We start from the raw sequence: 27821 nt of genomic DNA, 5'->3' as shown, positions 1-27821 counted from the left end.
TGATGGAGGAGAACCGGTGGATGCGGTGTTTTTGGATTTCCAAAAGGCGTTTGATAAGGTGCCCCATAAAAGGCTACTGAAGAAGATTAGGGCACACGGAGTTGGGGGTAGTGTGTTAAAGTGGATTGGGGACTGGCTATCCGACAGGAAGCAAAGAGTCGGAATAAATGGGTGTTTTTCCGGTTGGAGGAAGGTAACTAGTGGCGTGCCGCAGGGATCGGTACTCGGGCCGCAACTATTTACCATTTATATAGATGATCTGGAGGAGGGGACGGAGTGTAGGGTAACGAAGTTTGCAGACGACACAAAGATAAGTGGAAAAGTGAATCGTGTGGAGGACGGAGAAGATCTGCAGAGAGATTTGGACAGGCTGAGTGAGTGGGCGAGGATATGGCAAATGGAGTATAACGTTGAGAAATGCGAGGTTATACACTTTGGAGGAAATAATAACAAATGGGATTACTATCTCAATGGAAACAAATTAAAACATGCTACCGTGCAAAGGGACCTGGGGGTCCTTGTGCATGAGACGCAAAAGCCCAGTCTGCAGGTACAACAGGTGATCAAGAAGGCAAATGGGATGTTGGCCTATATTGCGAAGGGGATAGAATATAAAAGCAGGGATGTCTTGATGCACCTGTACAGGGCATTGGTGAGGCCGCAGCTGGAATACTGTGTGCAGTATTGGTCCCCTTATATGAGGAAGGATATATTGGCATTGGAGGGAGTGCAGAGAAGATTCACCAGGTTGATACCGGAGATGAGGGGTTTGGATTATGAGGAGAGGCTGAGGAGATTGGGTTTGTACTCGTTGGAGTTTAGAAGGATGAGGGGGGATCTTATGGAGACTTATAAGATAATGCGGGGGCTGGATAGGGTGGAGGCGGAGAGATTCTTTCCACTTAGTAAGGAAGTTAAAACTAGAGGACACAGCCTCAAAATAAAGGGGGGTCGGTTTAAGACAGAGTTGAGGAGGAACTTCTTCTCCCAGAGGGTGGTGAATCTCTGGAATTCTCTGCCCACTGAGGTGGTGGAGGCTACCTCGCTGAATATGTTTAAAGCGCGGATGGATGGATTCCTGATCGGTAAGGGAATTAAGGGTTATGGGGATCAGGCGGGTAAGTGGTACTGATCCACGTCAGATCGGCCATGATCTTATTGAATGGCGGGGCAGGCTCGAGGGGCTAGATGGCCTACTCCTGCTCCTATTTCTTATGTTCTTATTTTCTTATGTTCGGAAATTATGGCTCTATTTCAATTCTCTCAGAAATGCGGAGTTATGGAAATATTCTAACCACAGTCCCCTACTCTGTGACAAGTGATTTTTCAAGTGTGAAATACTGAAGTGAATGGCAGTTGCTACGATTCTACGTCTGTTTGTGTTGGCCATTTAAACGATCAGCTTGAGGTTCCCAGCTGTTCCACTCAATTCTTTTCAGTGTTCAATTCAGTACCACACTGAGATTGGATAAAGATAAACCAGAGGGCATTACTGGGAGGTAAGGATTGTAACCCATATGTACAGTAATCATATGTAAATTGGCTGGACCATGACTGGAGGTATGCAGACCGCATAAGGTTTTTATGCAGGGCTGCACACCATTGCTGCCACTAGATTAGACCAGGTTCGCCCAATCTGCAAACCGCAAAGACTGGATTGTCCCCTCGCTGAAAGATCTGGAGAAATTGTCATTTGTTTATTCTGATTTTCATTCACCAACAAAATCGCAGGATTGCAGGGTTTTAAAACATTGAGAAAATGATTTAGTTCGTGGTAACAAAATGTAAAAGTGTCCCGCTAAGGAGTGTGCAATTGTTGTTTTTAAGATGATGGTTTTGGGAAACTGCAAATAGTACAGCCGATAGAAAAGAAGCTGGTGGCAGTGGTATAATAAACTGGATTAGGACAGCCAGCCATACCCACAATTAGGAATAACAAAAACAGTAAAAATTGCATGTGCAAAAAAAGGTCGACCTCACAAATGTTCCGCGTATTCCAAATGCTCCGTAGTAGCCCAAGTTAAAAACCATGTGGTGAGTCAATCGAGTCCTGTTCAGTCTTTTACAGGTGCTGAATCATAAAGTCCCTACAGTGCAGAAGCAGGCCATTCGGCCCATCGAGTCTGCACCGACCACAATCTCACCCAGTCCCTATTCCCGTAACCCGTCACATTCACCCTGCTAATCCCTTGACACTTGGGTTAATTTAGCATGGCCAATCAACCTAATCAACACATCTTTGGACTGAAGCACCAGGAAGACCCTGGAATCTTTCACAGGATATAGAGGAGTCCACTAAACGAATTGAACTTGGTTACGCATTGCTCACATGAATTGTAGAGCTTTCAGCAGATTGATACGGTGAAGTCTCTCTCTGAAAAGTCTCATAATTTTCTTTCAACTTCCTACAAGGTCAATTCTTTGATGTTGCTTACACTTCCTAAATAAACAAGAGGGTGGGATTTTGCAGCCCCATCTGCAGTGAGCTAACCAAAAATCCACTGACTTTGGCAGCACTGATAAATCTTTAACAAGAGGTTAACCAGTTTTGGAGATTTAAAAGCTTTAAATGAGTTCTATGAATGTAAGCACTACTGTGCAAGTATTTCTTCTGTTTGCAATTTCTACCAAAATCTAAAGTCACAATCAAAAAATACATTTATGGTTTCACTACAGTGATTAGAGGACACTTTTCTGCTCTGTTTATTACACTGTCAACACGTAGCAGCCAGAGGATCTTTAGTCCATTTATGGGCAGAAGCATTTCATGTACATTTTAAACTTTATCATATGGGGAAAATATATTACAATAATGAGGTTACACCTCTGAGTTGAGTATCTATTAATAAAATATTAGGTTTTATTCAAATTTATATTGCACCAATTTTCCGATAGAAATTCCTGGGGGACGATTCTCCCAGCCCGCTGCGCTGCTAGCGGAGGCCATTTAGCAGGCTCCCCGCTCGGCGCCCTGGTCTCCGCACGTCTCTGGGGCCTGGATTTCTGGAGTTGTCAGCTCCATGCCAGAAAACGGTGTGGAACTGATTTAAATATTAAAATTCTCATTTTAATATCATTCGCGGGCTCAGGACTGAAGTCTCTGGGCCCGCGAGCCTCTCCCCCACCGCCAGGATGTTTCATTCCAGCGGGGTTTACAACAGCTCTCGACTAATGGGGAGCTGGCAGCCCGACCCCGCTGGAGTGAAGGGAGGCCAATAAGGCCCCCCCAGGAGGTCGAGGGGTAAGGGTGTGGTGTCCACTGGGCATTGTCAGCCTGCCCCCTGGCACTGCCCAAGGGGCAAAGGGGGACACCTTGGCACTGCCCACCGGGCATCGGGTAATGCCAAGGGCCACTGCCACGCTGCCATTCTGCAGTCGGGATCGGTGGCAGAGATTGGGAAGGGGCTGATCGGGGCTGCCGGGGGTGGGGGAAGGGGGGGTGGTCAGGGCTGCCAGGGGAAGGGGGGTTGGGAAGTCATAGGGGTAGCGTTGCAGGGTTGTGGGACTGGCCAGCAAAGGGGAGGCCGGCAGTGCGAGGCCACTGCACGTGCGTCGATCTCCACTGTGACAGATTGCAGTGGACTGCTCGATGCTATGCTGCTGACCTCTCCAGCGGGAATAGGCCCTGCCCCTGGATTTTCAACGTGAATCCCCCTGAGCCACTCTGCAGTGCTCAGAGTGTGGGAGACTCATTTTGAAAATCCCGCCAAAAAAGCCAATAGGAGTGTCTTCTGTTTTTACACAAAATTGGCACTTAGAATTTTTTTGAGAGAATCCCGGCCCTGATATTTTCAAAGATATTGCGATTCACTTCTACCCTCCCTGTAAAAAAGAAAATTAGGCCAGCATTTATTGTAAAATTAAGCGACCAGGCTCATGGTACTCAGTGTTCTTTGTGCATAAAAGTGTAGAGTGGGAACCTGGCGGCAAAGTTCCGACTCTGCACTGTCCATTAACAATTCTTGGGTGCCGCACTATTTCAACCTTCCACTAGCAAAGAACAAAGAACAATATAGCACAGGAACAGACCCTTCAGCCCACCAAGCTTGCGCTGAACCAAGTTTGCCTCCTACTCATGTGTCTATCAAGATACGCCTTGAATGTTGCTAATGTGTCTGCTTCCACTACCTCGTCTGGCAGCGAGTTCCAGGCACCCAACACTCTGTGTGTGTGAAGAACTTTCCCCACACATCTCCCCTAAACTTTCCCCATCTCACCTTGAACCTGTGCCCTCTTGTGGTTGACCTTTCCACCCTGGGGAAAAAGCCTCTGACTATCCACTCTATCTATGCCTCTTACAAGTTTGTATACGTCTATCAGGATGCCCTCGGCTTCCGTCTTTCCAGTGAAAATGATCCGAGTTTATCAAACCTCTCCTCATATCTAAAACCCTCCACACCAGGCAAAATCCGAGTAAGCCTTCTTTGCATCCTTTCTAAAGCATCCACATCCTTCTGGTAGTGTGGCGACCAGAACTGCACGCAATATTACAAATGTGGCCCAACTAAAGTTTTACACAGCTGTAACATAACTTGCCAACTTTTATATTCGATGCCCCAGCCAATGAAGGCAAAAATGTTGTCTACCTGTGTTACCACTTTCAGGGATTCTTGGACCTGCACGCCCAGAAACCCTCTGTATGTCATAGCTCCTAAGGGTTCTGCCACTTACTGTATAATTTGCACCTGAATTTGATCTTCCAAAATGCATCACCTCACACTTGTCCGAATCAAACTCCATCTGCCATTTCTCTGCCCAGGTTTGCAATCTATCTATATCCTGCTGCATCCTTTGACAATCCTCGTCACTATTTGCAACTCCACCAATTTATGTATCATCTGCAGGAAAGTCCAGTGCAAAATGTCATAGAAATTGTACAAATCAAATATGCATTGGCCTCCATTTCTGCACAGGCTCCAATAAAACATTGTCTAGTATTGATAAAGAGCTACTTGAACTTGAAACCTTAACTCACCGCAGATGCTGCCAGACCTGCTGAGTTTTTCCAACATTTTCTGTTTTAATTTCAGATTTCCAGCATCTACAGTATTTTACTTTCATATTATGGCATAATATTATTTTGCTGAGATGCAGAACAGTTAAAAAGAGCATCCCCTACTATTTAATTTTTAAAAATCTACTATTTCTGTTTGATATTCTTTTTACAAGCTCTTTCTCGTTAATCAAAGAGAAGACGTAATTATTCATATTCACATTACAGCTGAAACTAAACATGTCATCACAATGATATTGGAACGAGGCAGGACAACTTCACACCAATCTTTTGCCTTTGACAAAAGGGATTTTGTTTTGCAGAATATACACAAGCTAAATGTACTGAAAACACAGCTCAGGTAAAAGGGGTGTTAATAATGGGAGACAATAAAACAAAAGTGATCCTTGGGGGGGGGGGGTTAAGAAACAGGACATTTATTAAATGTCTTGAGATCAAGGGACAAATATTTTCCATAGATGATGGAAAAAAAAATGTAGCCATTGGAGACGAGACTTAACCAAAGGCAGAGGCACATCTTCCAGTGTGACTATGGGTCTAATTAAACTGCTGGAAACAAATGGAAAAGCACACGGCTGATGTTATTTTATTTCATACCTTTTCAGTTCTGCAAAACAGACCATCTTTCCATTCACATTTCTGTATCCTAATGTCAGCGCCCAGCATTTCGCAGGAATATACAACAAACTTGGGTACAGACGAAAAGCCGTCTCTCCGCACCGACAGGTCTTAATGCCAGAATCTGAAAGTTTGGCAGTAACTGCTGCTGTATTTACCAGTTGTGGAAGGAACAGTCGCCTGTCGACTGCACCACCCGATCTAATCTGATTAAACGGGTGCCCCAAAAAGGTGAAGGCCACCGGCAATTTACCGTTTATAGTTAATTTATTGTACAACTCCTCTTTCTTTTTAATGATATTAACGAGGATGTTTATTGCAGGATTTAAGGAGGAAGATTAGAGTTTAAGGCAGGACAAGTTTGTTTAATCAGTTTAAGATCTATTTTAAAATTTTAAAAAATGCAGAGAGAGCCATAAATAAACAGTGGCATCGCAGTTTGCTCTTCCAACTGATCTCATTGCCAAGGTTCTGGAATATTTACTATACATTAATACCCAATCTCTCAGCCAAGGTCGTTAGCATGTCTGGATGTTCTGCTCACTTATTTTAATATTTACCCTTCAGTATCTTGCAACTGAAAATAACCCAGGCCACCTTAAACAAAGATTCAAGTTTCATTTATTGTAGCAATGCCCAGATTTAGATTTTTAAGTGACATGATAGCGCTTGCCACTGACCTCAGAGAAAACTCTCCACAAAGATTTAGTTATTTCTGGAGTGTAGATTTCTCCTTTCCCAATGTTAATTTTATTCCGATATCAACCAGAGGTAGAGGTAATCTCCAGCGTCCAGCAACTGTCATGACATCAAGCACGCTCAGCAGCCAATCTTATTGGAGAATTCTCACAGACAGCAAACCAAGGAGCAAAGAGCACTGATGACCCTTTGCTTTTTAATTATTTTACCACGAGCAAAATAAAGATTGGTGTATTGATGAGTCTGGGAAAGGGCGTGTAGGTAGTTTGAGTCATGTCGAGATCAAAAAGGAAAAGGCTCTTGAGAAACATTAGGGCAGACAAGTCCCCAGCGCCTGATGGGATATATCCCAGAATACTGAGAGAGGCAAGGGAGGAAATTGTTGGGGCCTTGAGAGAAATTTTTGTATCCTCACTGGCTACAGGGGAGGTCCCAGAGGATTGGAGAAAAGCCAGTGTTGTTCCTTTGTTTAAGAAGGGTAGCAAGAATAATCCAGGTAATTACAGGCCAATGAGCCTTACCCCTCAGTGGTAGGGAAATTATTGGAGAGGATTCTTCGAGACAGGGTTTACTCCCACTTGGAAATAAGTGGACGTATAGCGAGAGGCAACATGGCTTTGTGAGAAAAATGTGTTTGGTGCTTTGATACGTGCAGACAGTTGTAAAATACAACCATAATTCTATAATCACAGGCTAACATACTAAGCGTTTTGCTTTTGAACCTCTATAAAAAGTTAAGAAGTAATTTATTGTCTCTCAGATCCCACAGGCATAATAGACTGAATAGGTTGGAAAATTTAAGAATATAACTCACAATTACATTAAAAATCAATATCTCTATTATCATCTATTATCACCCTTATTTCTGAACCTAAGCAGATAATCACTGTCTGGGCAGTTCCCTCGCATTCTCATTGAACAATGTGGCTCATACTTCAAATATTCATACACACAGTGTACTTTATACATCAATTATTGTAAAATAGATCTAATGTAGAGTTGGCATTTGGCATGGAGCCACATTAATCTTGCTATGCCAAAAGTTGTACGGGTCAACGAGTAAATTATTTGTCATTTGAAAGTACAGAACTTGAGTATTGCTGAAAAGAGACATGTCAAAGCTTTTCATCTTGCATTCATCAGGACATTTGGAAGAGTACCATGTAAGGGGAAAATAACAATGTATACTATTTGAGAAGAGAGTGCAGAGTAGTTTGCAAGTGGATACTGATGACAGAGGCACTGCCGTGGAAAATGTACCAGGTGACTGTCAATTAACTGCTAAGCATTGTTTGAAATTTAAGGCAGACAGCCTGACCCTGATTGGTCAAGGCATTGCCCTGAGGAATGAGTCAGCAAATGGCTGTCACTTACTTTGAGCAGAATTTTCACCCGAAGTAGAAACTTTTGGCCCAGGTTCTTAACACAAAGCTGGCCAACTACAGGAAGTTAATAGGCTGAACCTCTGAAGGGTCAACTAATTTGCATGATTACACATAACTGGCAGCACAGCACACCTTCAAAATGCAACGCCTAGTATAACTAAAAGCTTTGCTACATTTGCATCTTCCATTATAATTATGACACGCTTTGGCTGCATGATTTAATTGCAATTCTAAAGGGGGTGCAGGAGCAGATGGACCCAAGGGTAGATATGCACAAATTGTTGAAGGTGATAAGCCAGGTTGAGAAAGGAGTTAATAAGACATATGGGATTCTGGGCTTTATATGTCTGGACCTCAAATGGAATATTGTGCCAAATTCTGAGCACTGCAATTTTGGAAAAATGTAAGGCCGAGAGAGATGCGGATAGGATTTACAAGAATGGTTCCAAAGATCAGAGTTAAATGGATAGTTTGGCAAAGTTGGGTCTGTTCTCCTTAGAAAACATTTAAGGAGATTTGCTGGAGGTGTTCGAAACTGAGAGTTGTCTGGACAGAGTAGATATGGAGAAACAGTTCCCAATAGTGGAAGCGTCAAACTGTAGTTGGTCAGTTTTGCGCTAAGAACCCGGGCTAAAGGTTTAGGTCCAATGGGTGAACTGGGTACAAATTCTGCTCAAAATTGCTACTTTTAAGAGTTTTTTTAAAAAAGTGAACTGCAAAAGAACCATAGGTGGCATTGGGGAAAATCACTTCATTCGGCACTGAATTGCATTCCCCGAGAATGTGTTTGAGTCAGGTTCAATCGTGGCTTTCAAAAAGGAGTTGAATCATTATCATAAAATAATAAAATCCTGACAGTGCAGAAGGAGGCCATTCAGCCCATCAAGTTTGCACTGACTCTCTGACAGAGTATCTTACCCAGGCCCGCTTCCCCGCCCTATCCCCATAACCCTGAACATTTCCCATAGCTAATCCATCTAACCTACATACCTTTGGACACTAAGGGGCAATTTAGCATGGCCAATCCTCCTAACCTGCACATCTTTGGAGTGTGGGGGCAAACTGGAGCACCCGGAGGAAACCCAAGCAGACACGGGGAGAATGTGCAAGCTCCACACGACAGCCACCCAAGGCCAGAATTGAACCAGGATACCTGGAGCTGTGAGGCAGCAGTGCTCACCGCTGTGCCACCGTGCCATCCCATGGAAAAGTTTGCAGGTTTACAGGGAAAAGCAGGGAATGAGACTAGCTGACTTGCTCTTGCAGAGAGCTTGTACAGATACAACAGACTGAATGGCCTCCTTCTTTGCTGTTATAATCCCACAATTAAAACAATTATCCCCCAATGCACTTACAACTGCAATTTCAAGATTCCAACTATGTAGTCTTTGGCCACATTCGCCATAACCTTTCTGCAGTTACTGTTTTACTCAACTGCACTAATCCCCCCACCTACCCCCGCCCCCAAAAGATTACTCTCTCACCCTCACTATTTCCATTCTCACCTCCACCCTGAGGCAGCCGATATCTCCGCCCTGTTAAGTTAAAGAGATGATGTGGAGATGCCGGCATTGGACTGGGGTAAACACAGTAAGAAGTCTCACAACACCAGGTTAAAGTCCAACAGGTTTATTTGGTAGCAGAAGCCACTAGCTTTCGGAGCGCTGCTCCTTTGTCAGGTAAGTGGGAGTTCTGTTCACAAACAGGATATATAAAGACACAAACTCAATTTACAAAATAATGGTTGGAATGCGAGTCTTTACAGGTAATGAAGTCTTAAAGGTACAGACAATGTGAGTGGAGAGAGGGTTAAACACAGGTTAAAGAGATGTGTATTGTCTCCAGCCAGAATAGTTTGTGAGATTTTGCAAGCCCAGCCAAGGGGATTACAGATAGTGTGACATGAACCCAAAATCCCGGTTGAGGCCGTCCTCATGTGTGCGGAACTTGGCTAGCAGTCTCTGCTCAGCGACTCTGCGTTGTCGTGTGTCGTGAAGGCTATCTTGGAGGCCAATCATTGTGAAACTGAGGGAAATGCTGGAGTATGTTTACGTATGGAAGAAGCTGAAAACCCATGTCACTGAGGGAAATATGTTGATGAAGAGAAGGAGGCAACCAAAGAGGAATATTCGCAAAGTTCCTGAGGTGGTCATGTAAAATTTGAGGAAGAAGTCATTGGCGATGCACTGGTTCCATTCGAACAGTCAAAAGGGGCTGAACAATGGCAGAACATTGTTTAACACATTTGAGGAGAGATGCAATTAAATGTAGCGGCCACAGGAGATATTGTTGGGGATATCGACCAAGGCAGGAATTGGACCGAATGGACTACAACACAATAGTGTGGGAGAGATGAACACAGAGTCAGGTAAAATAACAAAATTATAGAACCCCTACAGTGCAGAAGGAGGCCATTCGGCCCACCTGCACCACCAACAATCCCACCCAGATCCTATCCCCGTAACTTCACATATTTACCCTGCTAGTTCCCCTGACACTAAGGGGCAATTTAGCATGGCAAATCAACCTAGCCTGCGTATCTTTGGACTGTGGGAGGAAACCAGAGCATCAGGAGGAAACCCACGCAGACACGGGGAGAGTGTGCGAACTCCACACAGACAGTCACCCAAGGCTGGAATCGAACTTGGGTCCCTGGCAGTGTGAGGCAGCAGTGCTAACCACTGTGCCACCACACCGCCCACAAGTTTAAGGACCTAAGACAAAAAGGGGGAAATAAAGATGGGGTGTGGGTTTGGAGAGAATGATTGGACTAAGAGAGTGATTTTAGGTGGAGGAGTTTCTAAAAGTGGTTTTATAAATGTGAGTGACAGTGTCTAATCAATGGGAACCAATTTACCATGTTAATAAGAAACTTTTAATGTGGGAAATGGCGTCATGAAAACTTGAAAATGCAGTAGGTGGTAAAATGAAGACAGGTTAGTTGTGAAATGTTCTGGGATTAAAAGTGATTATTTGAGAGGATGGAAGCAATGGTGGTAATTTATTATTTCTAGCATCAGAAAAAAATCAGTCTGCAGCCACAGGCAAAAAGTATATTGAACAGAAGCCACACTATACTCTCACTAATGTATTTATTGACAGCACTACCAGCTACAGAAAGTGATCTTAATAGATGTTTCTCATATCTTGGAACTGCGTAAAATTTTCTCTTGGAGGCAAGACAGAGAAAATTGAATTTCCCAAATGAAAGCTAATCGATATCAAAATGATAAAGCATGACACCATTCACGGCCATTAGAAAAAGGCAAAGTTATTGTACTATTGCTGGTTTAGTCTATGATCTAATACTTCTTATCATCTTTCTGGTAGAATACAATGGCCCGGATTTTCACCATGTCGAAGTGCCCAAAAATCCCATCCTTGAATGGGGGCCGCTCCCCATTTTCACAGGCGTAAGAATGGGGGCAGTTCACATTTTGTGCATGCATGCTTCACAGAGGCAGCTGGTCACCTAATTCAGCAGCTACCACCATTCAAATTGAATTTTGATAGCACAGGAGTCTGAATTGTGCAAAATGGACCTGGTAAAAATAGGTCTATATTTTGTGCATTTCTTTGGATAGCCGGGGTACATACCTCTTTGGAGAGGCGAAGGTACCCATTTGGATCTGGTTATGGGATACCTTTGGAACAGGTAAGGTGCCCTGAGGAAGGCCAGGTGACCTTTCAGGTGAGGTGGGGGTGGGGGGGCGGGGGGGGGAGTGTCAGCTGTCCTTTGAAGTTGTTAAAAGTAGGCATAAATGGGTGCAAAAAGTGTATAAACTGGTGATTATACTTGGCCAAAGCTTCCACCCACTCTCATTATCTCTTCCCACCCTGCCCCAATCTCCATCAACTCCCTTTTCCCTCATATATGCACAATGCTTCTCTTAAATGATAGGCCAAATGGCCTCCTTCTGCACTGTAGGGATTCTATGATTCTATATTCAATATTCTTACTTTAAACTACTCATGTAATAGCAGATTCTACAATTTTGTCATTCTTGTGTAAAATAATTCTTAAAATCTTTTTAATTCGATAGTCGCGATCTTATATTTATGCCTCCCTGTTCTGAATTTGCCCATAAATGGAGAGAGAGCTTCCACATCCACCAAACTCCTTCAGAATTGTAAAGGCCTCCAGCAGGTTTTATCTTAGTCCTCCCTTTTCCCGGGAAAGGTGCGGCAGCCTATCCAATCCATCCTGATACTTCAATTCTTTCAATTCGCAATTTTCTTGTAAGCTTTTTCTGCAAGATCTCCAAAAGTCCCAGCTAAAGCAGTTGGGCTTACTGCATGGCACGGGTTTCCCCCATTGTGGGTAAAATATCAACAGCAGCAGGATGAGGCCTTTGAATGGTCATTCTTTGGCTAGCTGTGTGGGCTAGCTGTGTCAGACTACCTCCCAGCCCCGGCGAGATTTCAGACAGGTCAGGTAGGTGGTGGGAAGGTCACTTGTTGAGTTTTATGTGCCCGCTGCTTTCAAATCTCTTGGTGGGGGAGCATGAAATCCAGCCTGCAGGCACATCCTTAGATAACAAACAGGACATGTCTCCCACACAAATAACCATCCGGAGCTTAAGTTTGAATTTTATATTTTAGGCTTGGAAGCAAAATGCCTGTATTTTCTACACTTACAATACTTAAAGGTAGAAGATGGATAGCTAGTTTAAATTAATCAAGGCAAGCCCTTGTCTAGTTTTACATAACTATTAATTCCTGAAGGGGGCAACCTCTGTGGCATGTGAAGTTCTTCAATTTTTGGCCCACTTACATTGGTACCTCAGTCAAAGCAGCTATTGAAATCGAGGATCCACTTGAAACAAACTACTATCGATCTGTTTTCTACAGAAAACATTTAAATGTGAAGGGATTGATCCGTTTCGAGCCAAGACGATTATGGCAGCATTTTCATTTCCACATTGCAAGTAGATAAATCTTAGCAATATTATTAAAATGGCAGTGAAATGAAATTAAAGCATGGAAACTTATGAAATAATGATGGTTACTGCCACATTGCCATTTCAAAGGGATTGCATTCATTTGTGAATTTTGTTATACCAAACTACAAGTCTCGATTGCAAATGCAACTCAACAGAATAGTAAACATTTAACTGGAGGGTTTTAGTGTTTGGCTTCCTCTCACATCCAAACGAATGCCAACCATTGCCATCACTGAACTTTCCATTAGTGGGTGGATTTCTCTCAGTGGTGTCATTTTCAACCTCACTGGGAGCAACCTGATGGAGTGGACATCCGCCTGATTTCCATTTCATTGGAATCAGCAGCAGGTTCTACAAAGAGATGGGGGGGGGTTGCTGTTCGGGGGATTCAATCCCCAAGGCTTTCACTCAGGTATCCAAGTTGAAATGACGAATAGTATAAGTGGGCTGTTTATACAAAGCCAGGCTGCTTATCACAATTACAGATCCTTCCCCAAAGGAAAATGCAATGCTGCTCTTCGGTATTGAAATCTGGCAAGTGAGCAAAAACAAATTCAAATAGCAGTTGCGAAAGGTTAAGAAGCAATTTTAACCCTGCCTGCCCAGCGTAAACCAGTCAGGCAGGCAAGCAATTTTAATCTGAACCCGGGGGTGTTGCTGTGTGCTCTGTTTGAACATGGAGTGTGCAAGTGGCTGTGTTGTCTGAATGGTGAGGAGTGTCCACACTGTGAGTTGTCAGGACTATGGACAAGTGTTGGCGCAGTGCTTTGTATAAACTGTGAGAGTGTTAGCATGTGCATTGTCTGCATAATGTGGAGCGTTGCGCGTGCATTGTCTAAATGGTGGAGAATATTGCCCAAGCAGAAAGAGTGTTAACTTTATGTATTGCCCAAATGGCGAAGTGATAGCATTGCGTGCTGTCTGGACTATGGACGCAGTTAGCACTGTGTTCTTTATAAACAGTGAGAGTGTTAGAGCTGTGCACTGCCTGGACTCTGAAGGGCCATGCTTGCAATGCCACCATACATTGGCAGCAATCTCGGCGTTGTCATGAAAAGCTGGAAGGCTGTATTGTGTGGCCCCTAACCTGATGGTCACTGACTGGATTAAATGAGATACATTTCTCCATTTCAGGTTGATGCTGCATCACTGCTGTCCAATTACAACCTTCACTTCCTATGTTTTCTGTGTACTGCCCACAGACTCATCGTTTTACTAATATAATGATAGCTATATATGTGTTATATATCTTCAATTGAACTGTGCTTGCCATAATGATTTCCCACTGCTACAAATTCAGACGCGTTAAGTCAAATGTGTAAATCCATATTTGTTGCGTTGACCAGTTAATGAATTCAACAACAGTATTTTATCTCTGACATCTTAGAAATGACCTTAACAGAAAAATAATCCAGATAAATGTAGCAAAATAAATAGCAATATGGCAATTTTAGCACCAAGTCTCAGTATCATGATATTGCATTGAAATTTAATATTGCTGAATCAATGTTACAACAGATTATTTTCCCTAGTTGTTTGCATCCCATTAGCGCAAGGCCCAACACCAAATTTTATTTTTCTCTTTCCGAGACCACTCTCTGCAAATCGCCGCTGATCCGGCTAGTTTGGCAGCAGCAATCTGATTTACAACTCCTGCTTGTTTCTTAGGTTGCAATTTGGAAGGACAGAGCCGACAGGTTGCGTCACGGTCGGGTGGTTTTCTCCAACCAGATTACTGCCCATGTGAAGATTGAAACGTACTTCATCATCTCCGATGTCTAACTGAAGTGGGATCAGTTTTGTTTACAAAATAGCAGCAGTAAAATGGGTGTTGCTCTTGTGCATCCAGCGCGCAAACTAAATGGAGACAAGCTACATGTTTGGACCTGCACCAAAGCAATTACATTTGCAGGTAACAACTGAACGTGTTGATGAGCTTGGATCTGGTCAGGGTTTATCCGCTTCAGGTTGCTGCCTTCGAGAAAACACATCAAATTAAGAAAGCAGAATTTAATCAAGGGTTGAGTCTTGCGGAGCCTGTTGCAACGAACGGAGAATATCACGGGCAGGGTCGGGAAAGCTGTAAATGATTAAAGTAGATGGCAACAAGATCAAGCAGGAACCTCCCCCATTAGCACCAGAAGGCTCATTGATCTACTTATTTTACCGCTTGCACATAATTTAAATGCAATTCCAGACGAGTGGATGCTGTTTCCCCGATTTAGTAAAACTCACACATGCCCCTCGTGCTTTCAGTAACTCACCCAGTGAAAGCTGGTGGTTTATACGTGGTTTGCTTGACTCAGTGTGAGAGTCCTTTGGCCTTCCAGGAGACTGAGTCGCAGGGCACCGAATTGATCTTGGAAACTTCTTCCCTGTGTGAAAACTTACTGAGCTGACACTTTTAAAGGGGTTGCGTCTCAGGCAGGAAATTCAGAACCTAGAAACACTGGGGTCAGATTTAATAGGGCGGAGTATATTCGAGATGCTTAGGGGCCATCCCTTACAATGGCGTCACAGAGCTGAGCCCCTCAGGAGAGGACACTTAGGAGGCTGTCTGCAAGGCTAGGGAGAGGCAGTGCCATCATGGGAATCATCCACCCTGTTCTCATTCATCCTCGAGTGCTGGAGGGGGTGCTCTGGCCAGATGACGACACCTCGGGTCACAGCTGAACTCGCTGCTGAGACTTAATGACCTTACGCGATGGGGGAAAGAATCTTCTCCCTGTGTGTGTGCTGGAACAGCAGATATTCAGATGCTGGAAGATTTGAACCGCAGACCTTTCTTTAAAAACCCGAAAGAGGATTTCCAACCCGAACGCAGGGCCGGCTGCCCTTTAAATACGACACCAGCTCCTGCACTGCCACCTGGTGATGTGGCCATCCCGACATCAGAGCCGCCCCCTGCTCCGGTGGCTAGCCCGTGTCACCCACATTCATGAATGTGCCACCATGTAATCGGGTTTGACTGACCGCCACAGGCCTGAGCTTGATCCCCATTGACTACTAGGCCTGAGGCGGGCACCCTGACACCGGGGCTAAATCCAGACCCAGCTATCCATTAGAACACCGCCACCTAAACTGCAGCATCCCCTTGAAATTTGTTACTTACAAAGAAAAAGACAAAACAAATGCGTTCTTCGTCTTTCAAGATTTTACAGCTGCTGGCACTAGAAGGTAATAGTGTCTAAAACATAGCTATTTAAGTAAAATTAATTCAAATAGCTGCTGTAATTTTACCCACCACATCTGGAATTTCACCCATCACATCTGGAATTTCACCCATCACACCTGTAACTTCGCTTACAACTTCTTTCTACATGTGCTGATACACCACATTGCAAGTCCCAAATTTTAAAAAAGCAGGAAACAAGCGCTATTATTGGGCCATCTTCACAACAATGGGGCATCTCCATGAATGATATGTGACCCACAAAAGGGTTTCTGGCCCAGATTCGGACAATTCCACGCACTGCCGTGGTCGCAAAATGTTTTGTGAATATCACAAAAATCAATTGAGATTCTTCATACACAGTGCAAGGGATGCTCGAATATTCAGGCTGGCGCTGCAATTTATATAATTTATTTAGATTATATACAAATATATTTTTTAAAAATCACATTTGCCTTAGCTTCGACCCAGTTGAAAATCTAAAAGGTTCAAATTATGTTTGAACAGATAAAATTAAAAACTTTAATGCTATTTCATATAAAAGAAAACATATTTTTGAGTAAGATACACAAGTTCTCTCATGTTTCTAAGATTAGCATACATAATTCTTTTTTAAAGCAATGATGGGACCTGTTCCATCTTCAGTTCCACATGGACTCATCATTTCAAACGTTGCTTAACCATGGTACACATCTGTGGTTAAGATCCACAAATCCGTTTTGTGAGTCAAAGAAATCATACCTTGGTCAAATGGCTTGTTCGGATTCCAGCTTCTGAAATAATCATCCTAAAAGGATAAAGAGAAATTATAAAGTCAATGTATTCCCAATATTTCCCCATCACTATGTTGTCTTTAGATATTTCAATGACAAAGTACAAGTGAGTAAAAGATGTTTTGGCACAGTTAACTCCAAGGATAACTATGGATTGCACTGGAGTATTAACATATTAGCCTACTAACTGAGGGGTGCCATTTCCTCTGTGGCGTGCCACCTTGACATGGTGAAGGTTTGCGTCCCCTGACTACCCCTGGAGTAATGCTGTCAGGAGCTTGCTCCTGGTAGGGTCACCCATGGCAGTATGGACGGGGTGGGGTGGTGGAGTGAAACAGAAAGGGAGTCTGGGTTGGGGGTGGGAGGTGGGGAGGGAGCTGCCAGACCAAGCATGGCCAACAGTGGCAGAACTGGTAAAGGAAAGGTGTGCATTTAAACAGCTGTGAATGCTGCAGCTGCAAGGTGGTCTCGAGAGGTCAGCAAAATCTAACCACCACCAACCCATCAAGATCATGTGCACATTGACGCCACCCCAAGGTCCCCACGTTAAACAAAGTCATGCACAGGCTTCTACCATTTGCAACGCCCTTTGGCGATAGGGGCCTGGCAATAAGGACAAGAATGTGACTGGGCAGCACAGTGGCACAGTGGTTAGCACTGCTGCCTCACAGCTCCAGGGACCTGGGTTTGATTCCCGGTTTGGGTCACTGCCTGTGTGGAGTTTGCAAGTTCTCCCTGTGTCTGCATGGGTTTCCTCCGAGTACTCTGGTTTCCTCCCACAGCCCAATGATGTGCAGTTAGGTTGATTGGCCATGCTAAATTGCCCCTTAGTGTCCTGGGATTTGTAGGTTTGAGGGATTAGCGGGGTAAATGTGTGGTGTTGTGGGGGTAGGGCCTGGGGTGGGATTGTTGTCGGAGCAGACTCGATGGGCCGAATGGCCTCCTTCTGTGGGGTTTCTATGTGAACCTGGGAATTCCTCATCAAGAATATGCAGAGGCGCCAAATGCATCAAGATCACTGGATACCCGTGTTAGGTCAAGAGATGCCTTTGGGCAGCAGCATCTATGACTGAGTTGTCCTCTTCAGGATTCCCTATTTGGGGTGAGCAGTGGGTGAGGACTGAACGAAGGTTCCCCCAAAAATAGGCTGTCTCACTTTCACTTAACTGGAGAATCACACCCTGCAGGATCAGCATTTTCTGGTCAAAGAAGAATGTTTTCAATGTTGCCACTTAGAATGTTAGAACAGTCATGGATAATCTCAAGAGTGACTGTCTGGAAATTGTATCGCGTGCTCAAGATTCCAATTTAACATCGCCGCCCTTAGGTGAGACTCATTTTCCAGGCAAGAGGCAGGTGAGGGAACAGGCAGCGGGATACAATTTCTACTGGAAGAGAAGCCTCTTGTCCATGGAGTTGGTTTGGCCATCTGGAATAGGATTGTGCATGCAGTACCAGAACTCCCCAACAGGATAACCAAAAGACTCATGACACTTCACCTACAGCTCAGCCATAACCAAAATGTCTCCACCATCAGCACTTACATCCCAACCTCTGACTCTGATGAAGATGTTAAGGAAAAGTTCTATTTTGATTTTGATGACTTCCTCACTGCCAACCGTAATGAAGAGAGGATCATCCTTCTGGGAGACTTTAATACCAGGGATTGCGGTGATCACAATATCTGGAGCAGAATCAATGGGAAAACAGGGTGGGAAAAGCCAATGCAAGTAACATCCTCCTGCTGACAAAGTGTGCTCAGCACAGCTTCATTATAACAAACACTCTTGTATTCTTGCTCAGACGGTCCAAAAATTATTACAAACTCTTCTGATGGAAGGACAAACATAAAACCACAGGGAGGCATCCTAGGTCAAAACATTGGCACCTTCTGGATTTTGTCGTTGCTTGGGTCAAGGATCAAAGTAATAACTATCCGTCAATTCGTGAGAGGTTGAAGTCTGCTGGGCAGATCATCAACTTGTTCAATTGGTGATGAACATTCATCTGGTACCAAGACATCGCAAAGCCCAAAAGTCCAAGAATAACCCAACATTGTAAGTAAAGAAGGCAGCATTCGAACAGCTCAAGACTGACACCTAAAGACAATCCTGGAAGATAAAAAGGACATCTGGTGGGAAGAGAAAGCCTGAGAGATCCAACAATATGCTGACCACCATGACAGGGAAAGCTCTTCTTCGAAGCCACCAGGGTCATCTATGGGTCACGGTCAAATGTACAATATCCTCTTCGCTGACAGGATGGTGTTTCTCTCCTTAAGGATGGCAATGCCATTCATAAATACTGGAAAGAACATTTTCAACAACTTCTCCACTGTGAATCCACAATGGGCAGCTGATACTCTTCCAATACCCCATGACAGAATCCATGGGGGAACCATCATCAATGGGAAAGCTGCAACAAAGAATCAAATGAATGAAAAACAACAAACGCTGTGGCCCTGATAGTATTCCAGCTGAGGCCTTCAAAGCTGGTGTACATTTACTCACATCACAACTCCATGCACACTTGCTTTGGATTTGGGAGAAATCCTGACATACACTCTCCTGAATCACCTGTGGCTGACAAAATCCTCCCAGCATGACTTTAGACCTTCCATGGGGCACATCTTGCATGGGTCTTTGTTCCCAGACATATCCAATTGGGAACACCACTGGGAAATCTTCATTACATTCACAGACCAGCCCGAAGCATTTGACTCAGTAAATCACGAGACTCTGTGGACTGTTCTCTCAAGATCTGGATGTCCAAGAAACTTCATCATGATCCTGCAGCTGATGTTCATGATGATATGGCTGCAATTGTCTTGAGTGGGAGATCCGAAACAGTTGCCTTCAAAACCCAATGTCATGCAAGGCTGTGGGATAGCCCCCATTCTATTTAAAATCCACCTGACAGTGGCTATTCACCTCATCAAAGATCAACCGCCCTTTGGTGTCAGCATCAAATACCACCTAGATGGAAAACTCTTTCATATCAGTCACCTCCGTGCCAAAACTAAACTGACCACCACAGTTGTATATGATCTACAGTTTTCAGACAACTGCAATGTCATTGCCCACTCTACACCAGATTTGTAAGCTACTCTCGTTCTCTTTAATTCTGCACGCAAGAAACTCAGCCTATCCTTGAATGTTGCCAAAGCAAAACTCCTATCAATCCACACCTGGTCAACCAAATATTCCCCCTCCCAAATATGTTTAAAAGAGACTCTGGAATATGTTGAGCATTTACTTTACCTTGACAACCTCTCTCAAAAGCCCACCATTGACAATTGGAGGTCCAACACCAGATCAGTTGCAACAGTTCAGCCTTCAGTGTTTGAAAACAAAGACCTCTGCAAGTCAATGATGTCCTGGTGTACAGCGTGGTTCACATCATATTTCTGTACCGCAGTGAGACCTGGATGCTGTATTAAAGACATAACATGAGCGCTAGACAAATTCCTTTGGAAATGCTCCACTGCAACCTCCAGATTCAATGAGAGTACTGGAGAACCAACGCTGGTGTCCTTCATGAAGCCAGCTCCACAAGCATTCAGACAAAGCTTCTGAAAAATCAATATTCATGAACTGGACATTGTGTCTGGATGGCTGAAAAGCGTCTCTGTTTCCTCAACCCTCAAATGGCCAATGTTTTGGGCAGAAAACGTACTGAAGCTCTCCTTGTAGTGTGTCAGCATTGACATTAATGACTGGGAGCTTGCTACCAATCACTCAAAAGAGCGACAGTTTGTCCATCAAGCTGCATCACAATTTGAGTCACAACATCTTAACGATAAGGCAGTGCGGCAGCAGAGAAAGAAAAAAATAGAAGCAAATCCTGCACGTTGGATCCCAATACCCCGTGGGATGTCCTGCCCCGTGTGCCCAAAGATCTGCGGGCCATGAATTGGCCTCTTCAGTCACATGAAGACCCACGGCAGCAAACTTGCAACCATGAGTAGTGTGGCCCCTTTGAGGGCTACGTGGTCGCGCTGGACCCTCTGAAGTGTCGAGACCGGAAGCTTATTCAATCGAGTGCAAGGGCATGTATCCAGACTCGGGAAGGATCATCAGTTGGAGCCAGGGAGGAGTAGTGTACAGTCACATAGTTATTCTATTGGATCCTATCATATAAATAGTTAAACATTGTGTTGGCAATAAAGATCTTTACTTCTGAAGCCTCATCAAGTCGCCCTCGATTTATCGCAGGCAGACATCCTCGAATGGAGGGTTGGTCGACAACTAAAACAGGAAGTCTGCAAAATTCCTTTCAGATCTAAAAATTCTCCAGCAATATAACTTCTTAAAACTTATGGCCCACTGACCTCTTTGCATGAAACAAGAAAGAAGCTTCCACGTAAAGTGGAATAATTACTCCTCTGGAAAAATGCTCTGACTGTCGCATCTACAGCTGTGAAGGACAGGTAACCGGCTCCCATTCAAAGAATAGCAGACACTCATAGTCATCACAAAGGATAGCGCAGAAAAAACAGATATCAACCAGGCAGAAGTGTAGCCTTGATCTTAAAGTTCTCTTTTTTCATAACATTTTGATTTGTAAACAGAATATCAACTGTAGAAGTGGCAACACTCCAAAAGATGTGCAGGTGAGGTGGATGGCCATGCTAAATTGCCTGTTAGTGTCAGAGGGATTAGGGGGGTAAATACATGGGGTTAAGGGGATAGGGCCTGAGTGGGATTTTTGTCGGTGCAGGCTCGATGGGCTGAATGGCCTCTTCTGCACGGTAGGGATTCTATGACTGTTAGAGACTGTCCATAATTGTCAAAGGGGATAGCACAAAGTCTTCCCAATGAGACGGCATCAAAAGATATACAAAATTAAATGTACACAGAGGAGAGGTGCGATCATTTGCACTGTATGGGCTCAACAGTTTGGAATGGAGGGCCTGGGCCAAGGATGGCATTTAAGCTGAGTTAATTGCTCAACATGTGAGGTTGCAATGTTCTGACCTCCTGCCTCAATATCGTGAGCCCGCACAATTGGAGGGTCCACTTTCGCAGCATGCAGAGCAACACAAGGTCAAACAGTCAGCAAAATATCTGCTATTCTATAACTTGATAATGACTGATTCCAAAAGCAAAAATTCTGCTCATCATACCCATGATGGACTGTGCCACCAATCCCTTCGTGGAACAGGCTGTTTATCCTGAACTGCAAGGTTAGCTAGGCTGTCCCCCCATTGGTAGCACTCTCCTGAAAGTACTCCACTAGCCCCACGGCATATTCCACGGAATGAAGCAGGCAGTATTAATTATTGAGTTGTGAGCAGGTTTAAGTGACTGCTTTAATCTGGATTACACCAAGGGTGGAATTTTACAGCCCCTCCTAGATTTTCTGGTCCCGTTGTTGTCAACAGACAATTGAACAACTCGCTGCATTTTACGGTCCCATCCCTGCTGCGATGGGGTCATAAAATTCCACCCTGAGAGTTAATGAATCCAAATGGCCAACAGGCCAGTAACCTTTCAAAATTTCACAGGAAATCAACAGTGAGAAGACCTTTGAGGGAGCTCTTTGGAACATGTGCATTAAATCCTACTTTCCTTCTTTCCCACACAAAAGCTGTGTGACCAGGCAGTACAACTGTAGCTCAGCACTTGCACTACTTTTAAGCATACACTCACTACTAAACTACTTGGTGCAGGCTAACTGAGATATGAAAGGAGTGAGCAGCACTGTAGCACCAATATAAGCAGCAGGATATATACAAACCAGCATGACTGTTAATGGGAGTAAAAAATCCAAAATTTAGAAACAATATTCAATTATTGGAAAGGTATTTTATAATCAGAATTTATAAGTTTCTCAAGAGTGCATTAAGTTATCCTGTTTTTCAACAACCTTTGAGAAATCACAAGGTAATCATACATTATTACGGTGACAATTAAAAAGCTCAAACAGATTTGAAATTCAATAAAAGTACAAACCTCTACTTCCTGTGTAGGTAAGCAAAAAAAAACAAAGGAGAGAGAGTGTTAGATCATTTAAACAAATACAGGTACTTTGAATCACAGAACGATACAGCACAGAAGGAGGCCACTCATCCCATTATGTCTGTACCAGTCCTTCGAAAGATCAAGCTAAATTAGTCCTACTCCTGTTCTTTCCCTGTGGCTCAACAAATCTTTCCTTTTCAAGTGTTTATCCGATTTTCTTTAAAAGTCATTATTGAATCTGCTTCAACTACCCCTTTCAGGCAGGTGCATTTCAGATCATAACTCACTTTGCTGTTTTTGTTTTACGTCACCTCTTGTGTTTTTTCAAATCAATTAGAAGTCTGTGTCCTCCGGTTACCGGGCTTTCTGGAGTAGTCTCACTTTGTAAACTCTAATAAAACGCTTCGCGGTTTTGCACAGCTCAATCAAATCTCCCTTTAACGTTCCCCGCTCCAAGGAGAACAACCTTAGCTTCTGTAGTCTTTCCACCTAAGTGATGGCTTTTATCCCTGATGCCATCCTAGCAACTTTCTTCTGCCCCTTCTTGAAGGCACTGACCTCCTTGCTGCCCAGAATTAGCCACAATATTCCTTCTCGGGCCTAACCAATGTATTATAAAGGTTTTGTCTAATCTCCTTGTTTTTGTACTCGTGCCAATCCTTCTAAAGCCAGGGATGCTGTACGCCTTCTGAACAGTCTTCTGAATCTGCCTTACTACTTTCAAAGACTAGTCTATGCCAAGCCTCTCTGCTCCTGGCACCCTTTCTTAAAATTGTGCCATTTAGTTTATATCATTTCTCCTTAATTTTAGCATCTAAATGAATCACTTCACACTACTCTGCATTAAAGTTTGGAAATGTAAAAAATCCAGTTATAAGGATCTTTAGTTTGCTATTATTGCTGCTGGGATTGGCAACATTGCACTCACACTTAGAGTAGGAACCTTGTCATAGTTAAGGGTTTGACATAAGTGGGCTGAGAGAATAGAGATTCACCCCTCCAACCCTTCCGCACTAAGGCAGCATCTGGCACAGCATCTGATTTGACTGGCACCATGATCCTGTCTGTCTACCTTGCCAGAAACAAGGGTAGAAGGAAGCAGTGCCAGTTCAGCTGGTAGCAGACTATTCCAACATGGAAGTCACATTAAGAAATGTTCAAACCAGCCCTCAAAAAAGATAAAGCTACAGCAAAGTTAAATGGTTAAAACACATGGTGGTATTTCAAGCTGGTGCACAGAATTAAACTCAACAAAATTAAAGCACCATTAAACTCAACAAAATTAAAGCACCATTAATAAAATATACAGCCTTTTTTTACAAAGTGTTTAGTAACACAAAGAGCAAAGATAATATGATGGACCTTCCAACATTTACTCCCCTGCTGAGTTTTCAGTGTACTGGAATGGGTAGCGGTGAAAGAGTTTTGGGGACCTGTTCCATTGCTTCTTATCATTTGTTTGCTCCCATTCCACCCCCATCCCCCTCATTTTCTAGAGGCTGGCTATATTAGAAAAACATATGAAATACTTACCGTGAGATAACCGTGCCCTTAACAGTGTTTTCCACTATTTGAATTCCTTGATCAAGTGTTGCCAATTTAGCCCAGGCTTCCTACATTCTACAGTAAGGTTTAAAGTTCTTAAATTTATTTATTAGTGCCACAAGTAGGCTTACATTAACACTGCAATTAAGTTACTGTGAAAATCCTTTCTAGTCGCTACACTTCGGCGCCTGTTCGGGTACACCGAGGGAGAATTTAGCATGGCCAATGCTCTTAACCAGCACATCTTTTGGACTGTGGGAGGAGTCTGGAACACCTGGAAGAAATCCATGCCGACACGGGGAGAATATACACAGATGATGACCCAAGCTGGCAATCAAACCTGGGTCCCTGGCGCTGTGAGGCAGTAGTGCTAACCACTGTGCCACCGTGCTGCCCCAGTGAACAGGGGAATTTTCATGGGCTGTGTGCAAGCAGTCAGAATGTGGCTTTGCATTAGCTACAGAAGGGAAGCACAATCCTGAAACTATAATTTGCAGACAGCATGGAGGCTCAATTTGGACACCAGAACAGACCTGGCCCTTGATCCACTCCACCAGCCTGAAGCATCAAGAACCAGCCCACTTTCCCACAATACTCCCAGGAGGAAGCCAGGAGTCTGGTCTCCACATTCAAAGCAAGGAGGGCTGTGATCAAAGCATAGCAGAGGAACCACATAACAGCTTCGCCCCAGCCCATGCATTCCAATCAACGATGGAAGGTACAGAAAGCCCTAAGCTACAAATGGTGTCAGACTCAAATTAAACACAAACTCCTAGCAGCACCAGTTACAACAGCTCAGATGTTACATGTGTTGATCATGGTGTTAACACACCAGCCTTCTCATGTCCTGAGCACCAGTTTTGTTTGACCTAATTTCTCAAACAAAAGAAAAGGAGAAAAGAGAACAAACAACTTGAAATGCAATCTTTGGCTTAGGGAAACAGAACAATGAACGAAAGGAAGGAAGGATCACAGCATTCCTCAAAAACGGAGACAAAAAACTTTAAAAAGTGTAAGTAAAGACTAAAGGCTAAATAGGGCTAAAATTCATAAAAGGAAAATAGTTAAATGACATGAGAAAGACAACATTAGAGAAAGAATAAATTAGTGGTTGGTTAGGCTATTCAGTTGCTTCTCAATGTGGCATGGAGTTTGTGCATTGCACACTTTGGGCCTGATTTTACCATTGCGTCGTGCCCTTGGTAAAGTCGGGCGTGAGGCCATTAACATGGTCCGCGCCCACGTCTGCGCAGATGCCAACTTTACTAAGGCCCGAAAATGGCCGCGGTTCGATTCGCGCCCGAAATGGGTGCAACGGCGATTTAAATGCGTTTGCATACATTTAAATTGAATTAATGGGCTGCCCGCCCAACTTTACCAGTATTTCTCCCTTTACCATCACGTTTGCATGTCAAGTTTCAGCGGGAAACAGACATGCTCAGCAAAGGTCTGTTTCGGGTGCTCCAGCTTCTGAGGAGGTAAGTTCAGAGCTTCCAACGGCTCTCTGACTCAGACCAGGGGGAAGGCGGGAGGAGGGGGGAATGGGAGGCGGGCCAGATCATTCTCTGGTGAGGGGAGGAGGGAGCAGGAGGGAGCAGGAGGGGGGTCAGATGCATCTCTGATGGTGTGGGGGAGGAGGGAGGCCCGATCGTTATCTGGGGGAGGGAGGGAGGGAGGCAGGCCCGATCGTTATCTGGGGGGGGGGGGCCAGATCGTTGTCTGGTGCGGGGGTGGGGGGGGGGGGTGGGTGAGGGAGGAGGGAGGCCAGATCGTTGTCTGGTGTGGGGGTGGGGGGGGGGGGGGGGGGGGAGGCCAGATTGTTCTCTGGTGGGGGAGGGAGGCCCGATCGTTGTCTGGTGGGAGGGAGGCCAGATCGTTGTCTGGTACAGGGGTGGGGGAAGTTAATTCTATCCCATCACATTTCTAAGTCTGATCATTCCTGTTATAAATGCTGCTTAGATTATATTTCACTTGCCATGAATGTTGGTTTTTTTCCCCAACACCAGCAAGTTCAGAAGAAGTAGAAATGATCTTATTGCCATTTCCCAAATTATCTTCTAAACTTGGAAATGCAGCTCTTAGAATTTACTGCAAGTTGGCTGTTGCTAATCACAATTGCAAAGGTTGTTGAATCAAGCCACGGTTATTTGTACACGCACCTATATGTTTCATTACACAACTTCAATAAAGGCCTGGATATGTACCTCGGTGGATTTTGCAAGTACAGGCAGCAGAGAGAAGGGATTCCACACCTATAATAGTGCACATGCACTTAATGAGTGAAACTGTCAAAGTACTCAACTGTGAGTATGTGAAATATACTGGGAAGGAGGCCAGATGGATCTCTGGTGGGGGGTGGGGTGGGGGGGAGGGGGTGGGGGGGGGGAGGGGGTGGGGGGGGGCAGGGGGGGTCTGCTGCCACTCTGCGGGCGATTGGTGGGGGGGGGAAGGGGGCAGGGGGTCGTGATCGGTCTGGGTAGCGGGGGGGAGGTGGGGGATAAGGGGAACAGTTAGGTTGTGGGGTGGGGTGATGTCTGTAGGGGCCATCGCTCCCGTTTTTTGCTCTCGGGCCACTTTATCTGCTTTTTGCCGCCCTGGGGCGATGTGACAACAGCACATTTTTCAAATTTTTTTCCTCACTGCGCACGCGCAGTTCTAAGCACCGATCGTTTCGGACGCACTAAGCCCCGCCCACAGCGCGATTCAGACTCGCGATTTTTTTTTCAGGCTAAGTGCTAATGGAGGCGCCTGAGAACAGGTTTCCAAGTTGGATCTGAATTGTGCCCAGATTCAGCACTTAGAATGAAAATGGTAAAATCGGGCCCTTTGAGTGAGGTACAAGTTTCACCCTTTTACATACTCTGCAATTTTCAGATCATCAGCAAGTGTGCTTCAAATGTACTGAACGGAGTGTTTGTTACTGGTTAGAACACTTTCACCTGTTTGTTGGGTTTGAAGAAATTGGAAGGCTCCTGTTTGTTGGTTGTAAGAATCCCAGTTAGACATGTTGTGCCACATCTTCTCATCTTTGGATTGTCAGAGACTGGATGTGTGACTGAAGATGGGCGTCAGGACCCAGTGGAAGTCTTGATATGCGAACCTAGCTAAATTAGACTCAGAGGGCGGGATTTCATGGCCTCGCTCGAGGGAGACTGGAAATTCCCGCCCGAGATCAACGGAGATTTCCGTTGTCGGACCCTCGCCCGCTCCGATTCCATGGTGGGCAAGGTGGTAAGAGTTTTGGCCAGAGACTTGGGAAGGTTCCACTGTACTTAACTGTTTAGTTACCCAGAAAATGACAGATTAAAACTGAGTCTAAAACCTGGGTAACTCCACAACTGACCTTCCCAATTACCCCTCCGACATCCTGACTACCACCTGACCACCCAACTAATTCCCTATCACCAGACTACCTCCTGACTCAACTACCCCCTCGACCTGACTGACCCAAACCAGACTAACCCCCTGAACCAACCCGTGTACTCTCCCAACCGGACCTGGCGCACCCACCTGTATTCCCACCCACTAACATTCAAAGAATGAACCTTCACACCTGTCATACAGTAGATAGTAAGAAAGGTGCACGTCCTGCCTTTGCCCAACCCTACTCCACTCAGAGAGCTCCCTGATGGATGCTGTGCTGCACATTTCTTTGACAGCTGGGATCAAAATGTTTAGCAGCGGCAGCTCAGGGGGGAATCTTCGAGCA

General features: G+C 44.5%; 1 protein-coding gene across 1 annotated transcript in view; it reads right to left on the bottom strand.

Annotated features, from left to right (window-relative positions):
- Positions 1-27821, bottom strand: part of spock1 (SPARC (osteonectin), cwcv and kazal like domains proteoglycan 1) — a 497915-nt gene that overhangs the window by 324364 nt on the left and 145730 nt on the right. Inside the window, exon 3 of the mRNA XM_078230923.1 lies at positions 16573-16618. Within this exon, the coding sequence (XP_078087049.1) occupies positions 16573-16618 (46 nt within the window). The remainder of the gene's footprint in view (positions 1-16572; positions 16619-27821) is intronic.

The sequence above is a fragment of the Mustelus asterias genome, chromosome 16, assembly GCF_964213995.1.
Source record: "Mustelus asterias chromosome 16, sMusAst1.hap1.1, whole genome shotgun sequence".
In the NCBI taxonomy this organism is placed as follows: Eukaryota; Metazoa; Chordata; class Chondrichthyes; order Carcharhiniformes; family Triakidae; genus Mustelus; species Mustelus asterias.
This window is presented reverse-complemented; position numbering and strand designations above follow the sequence as displayed.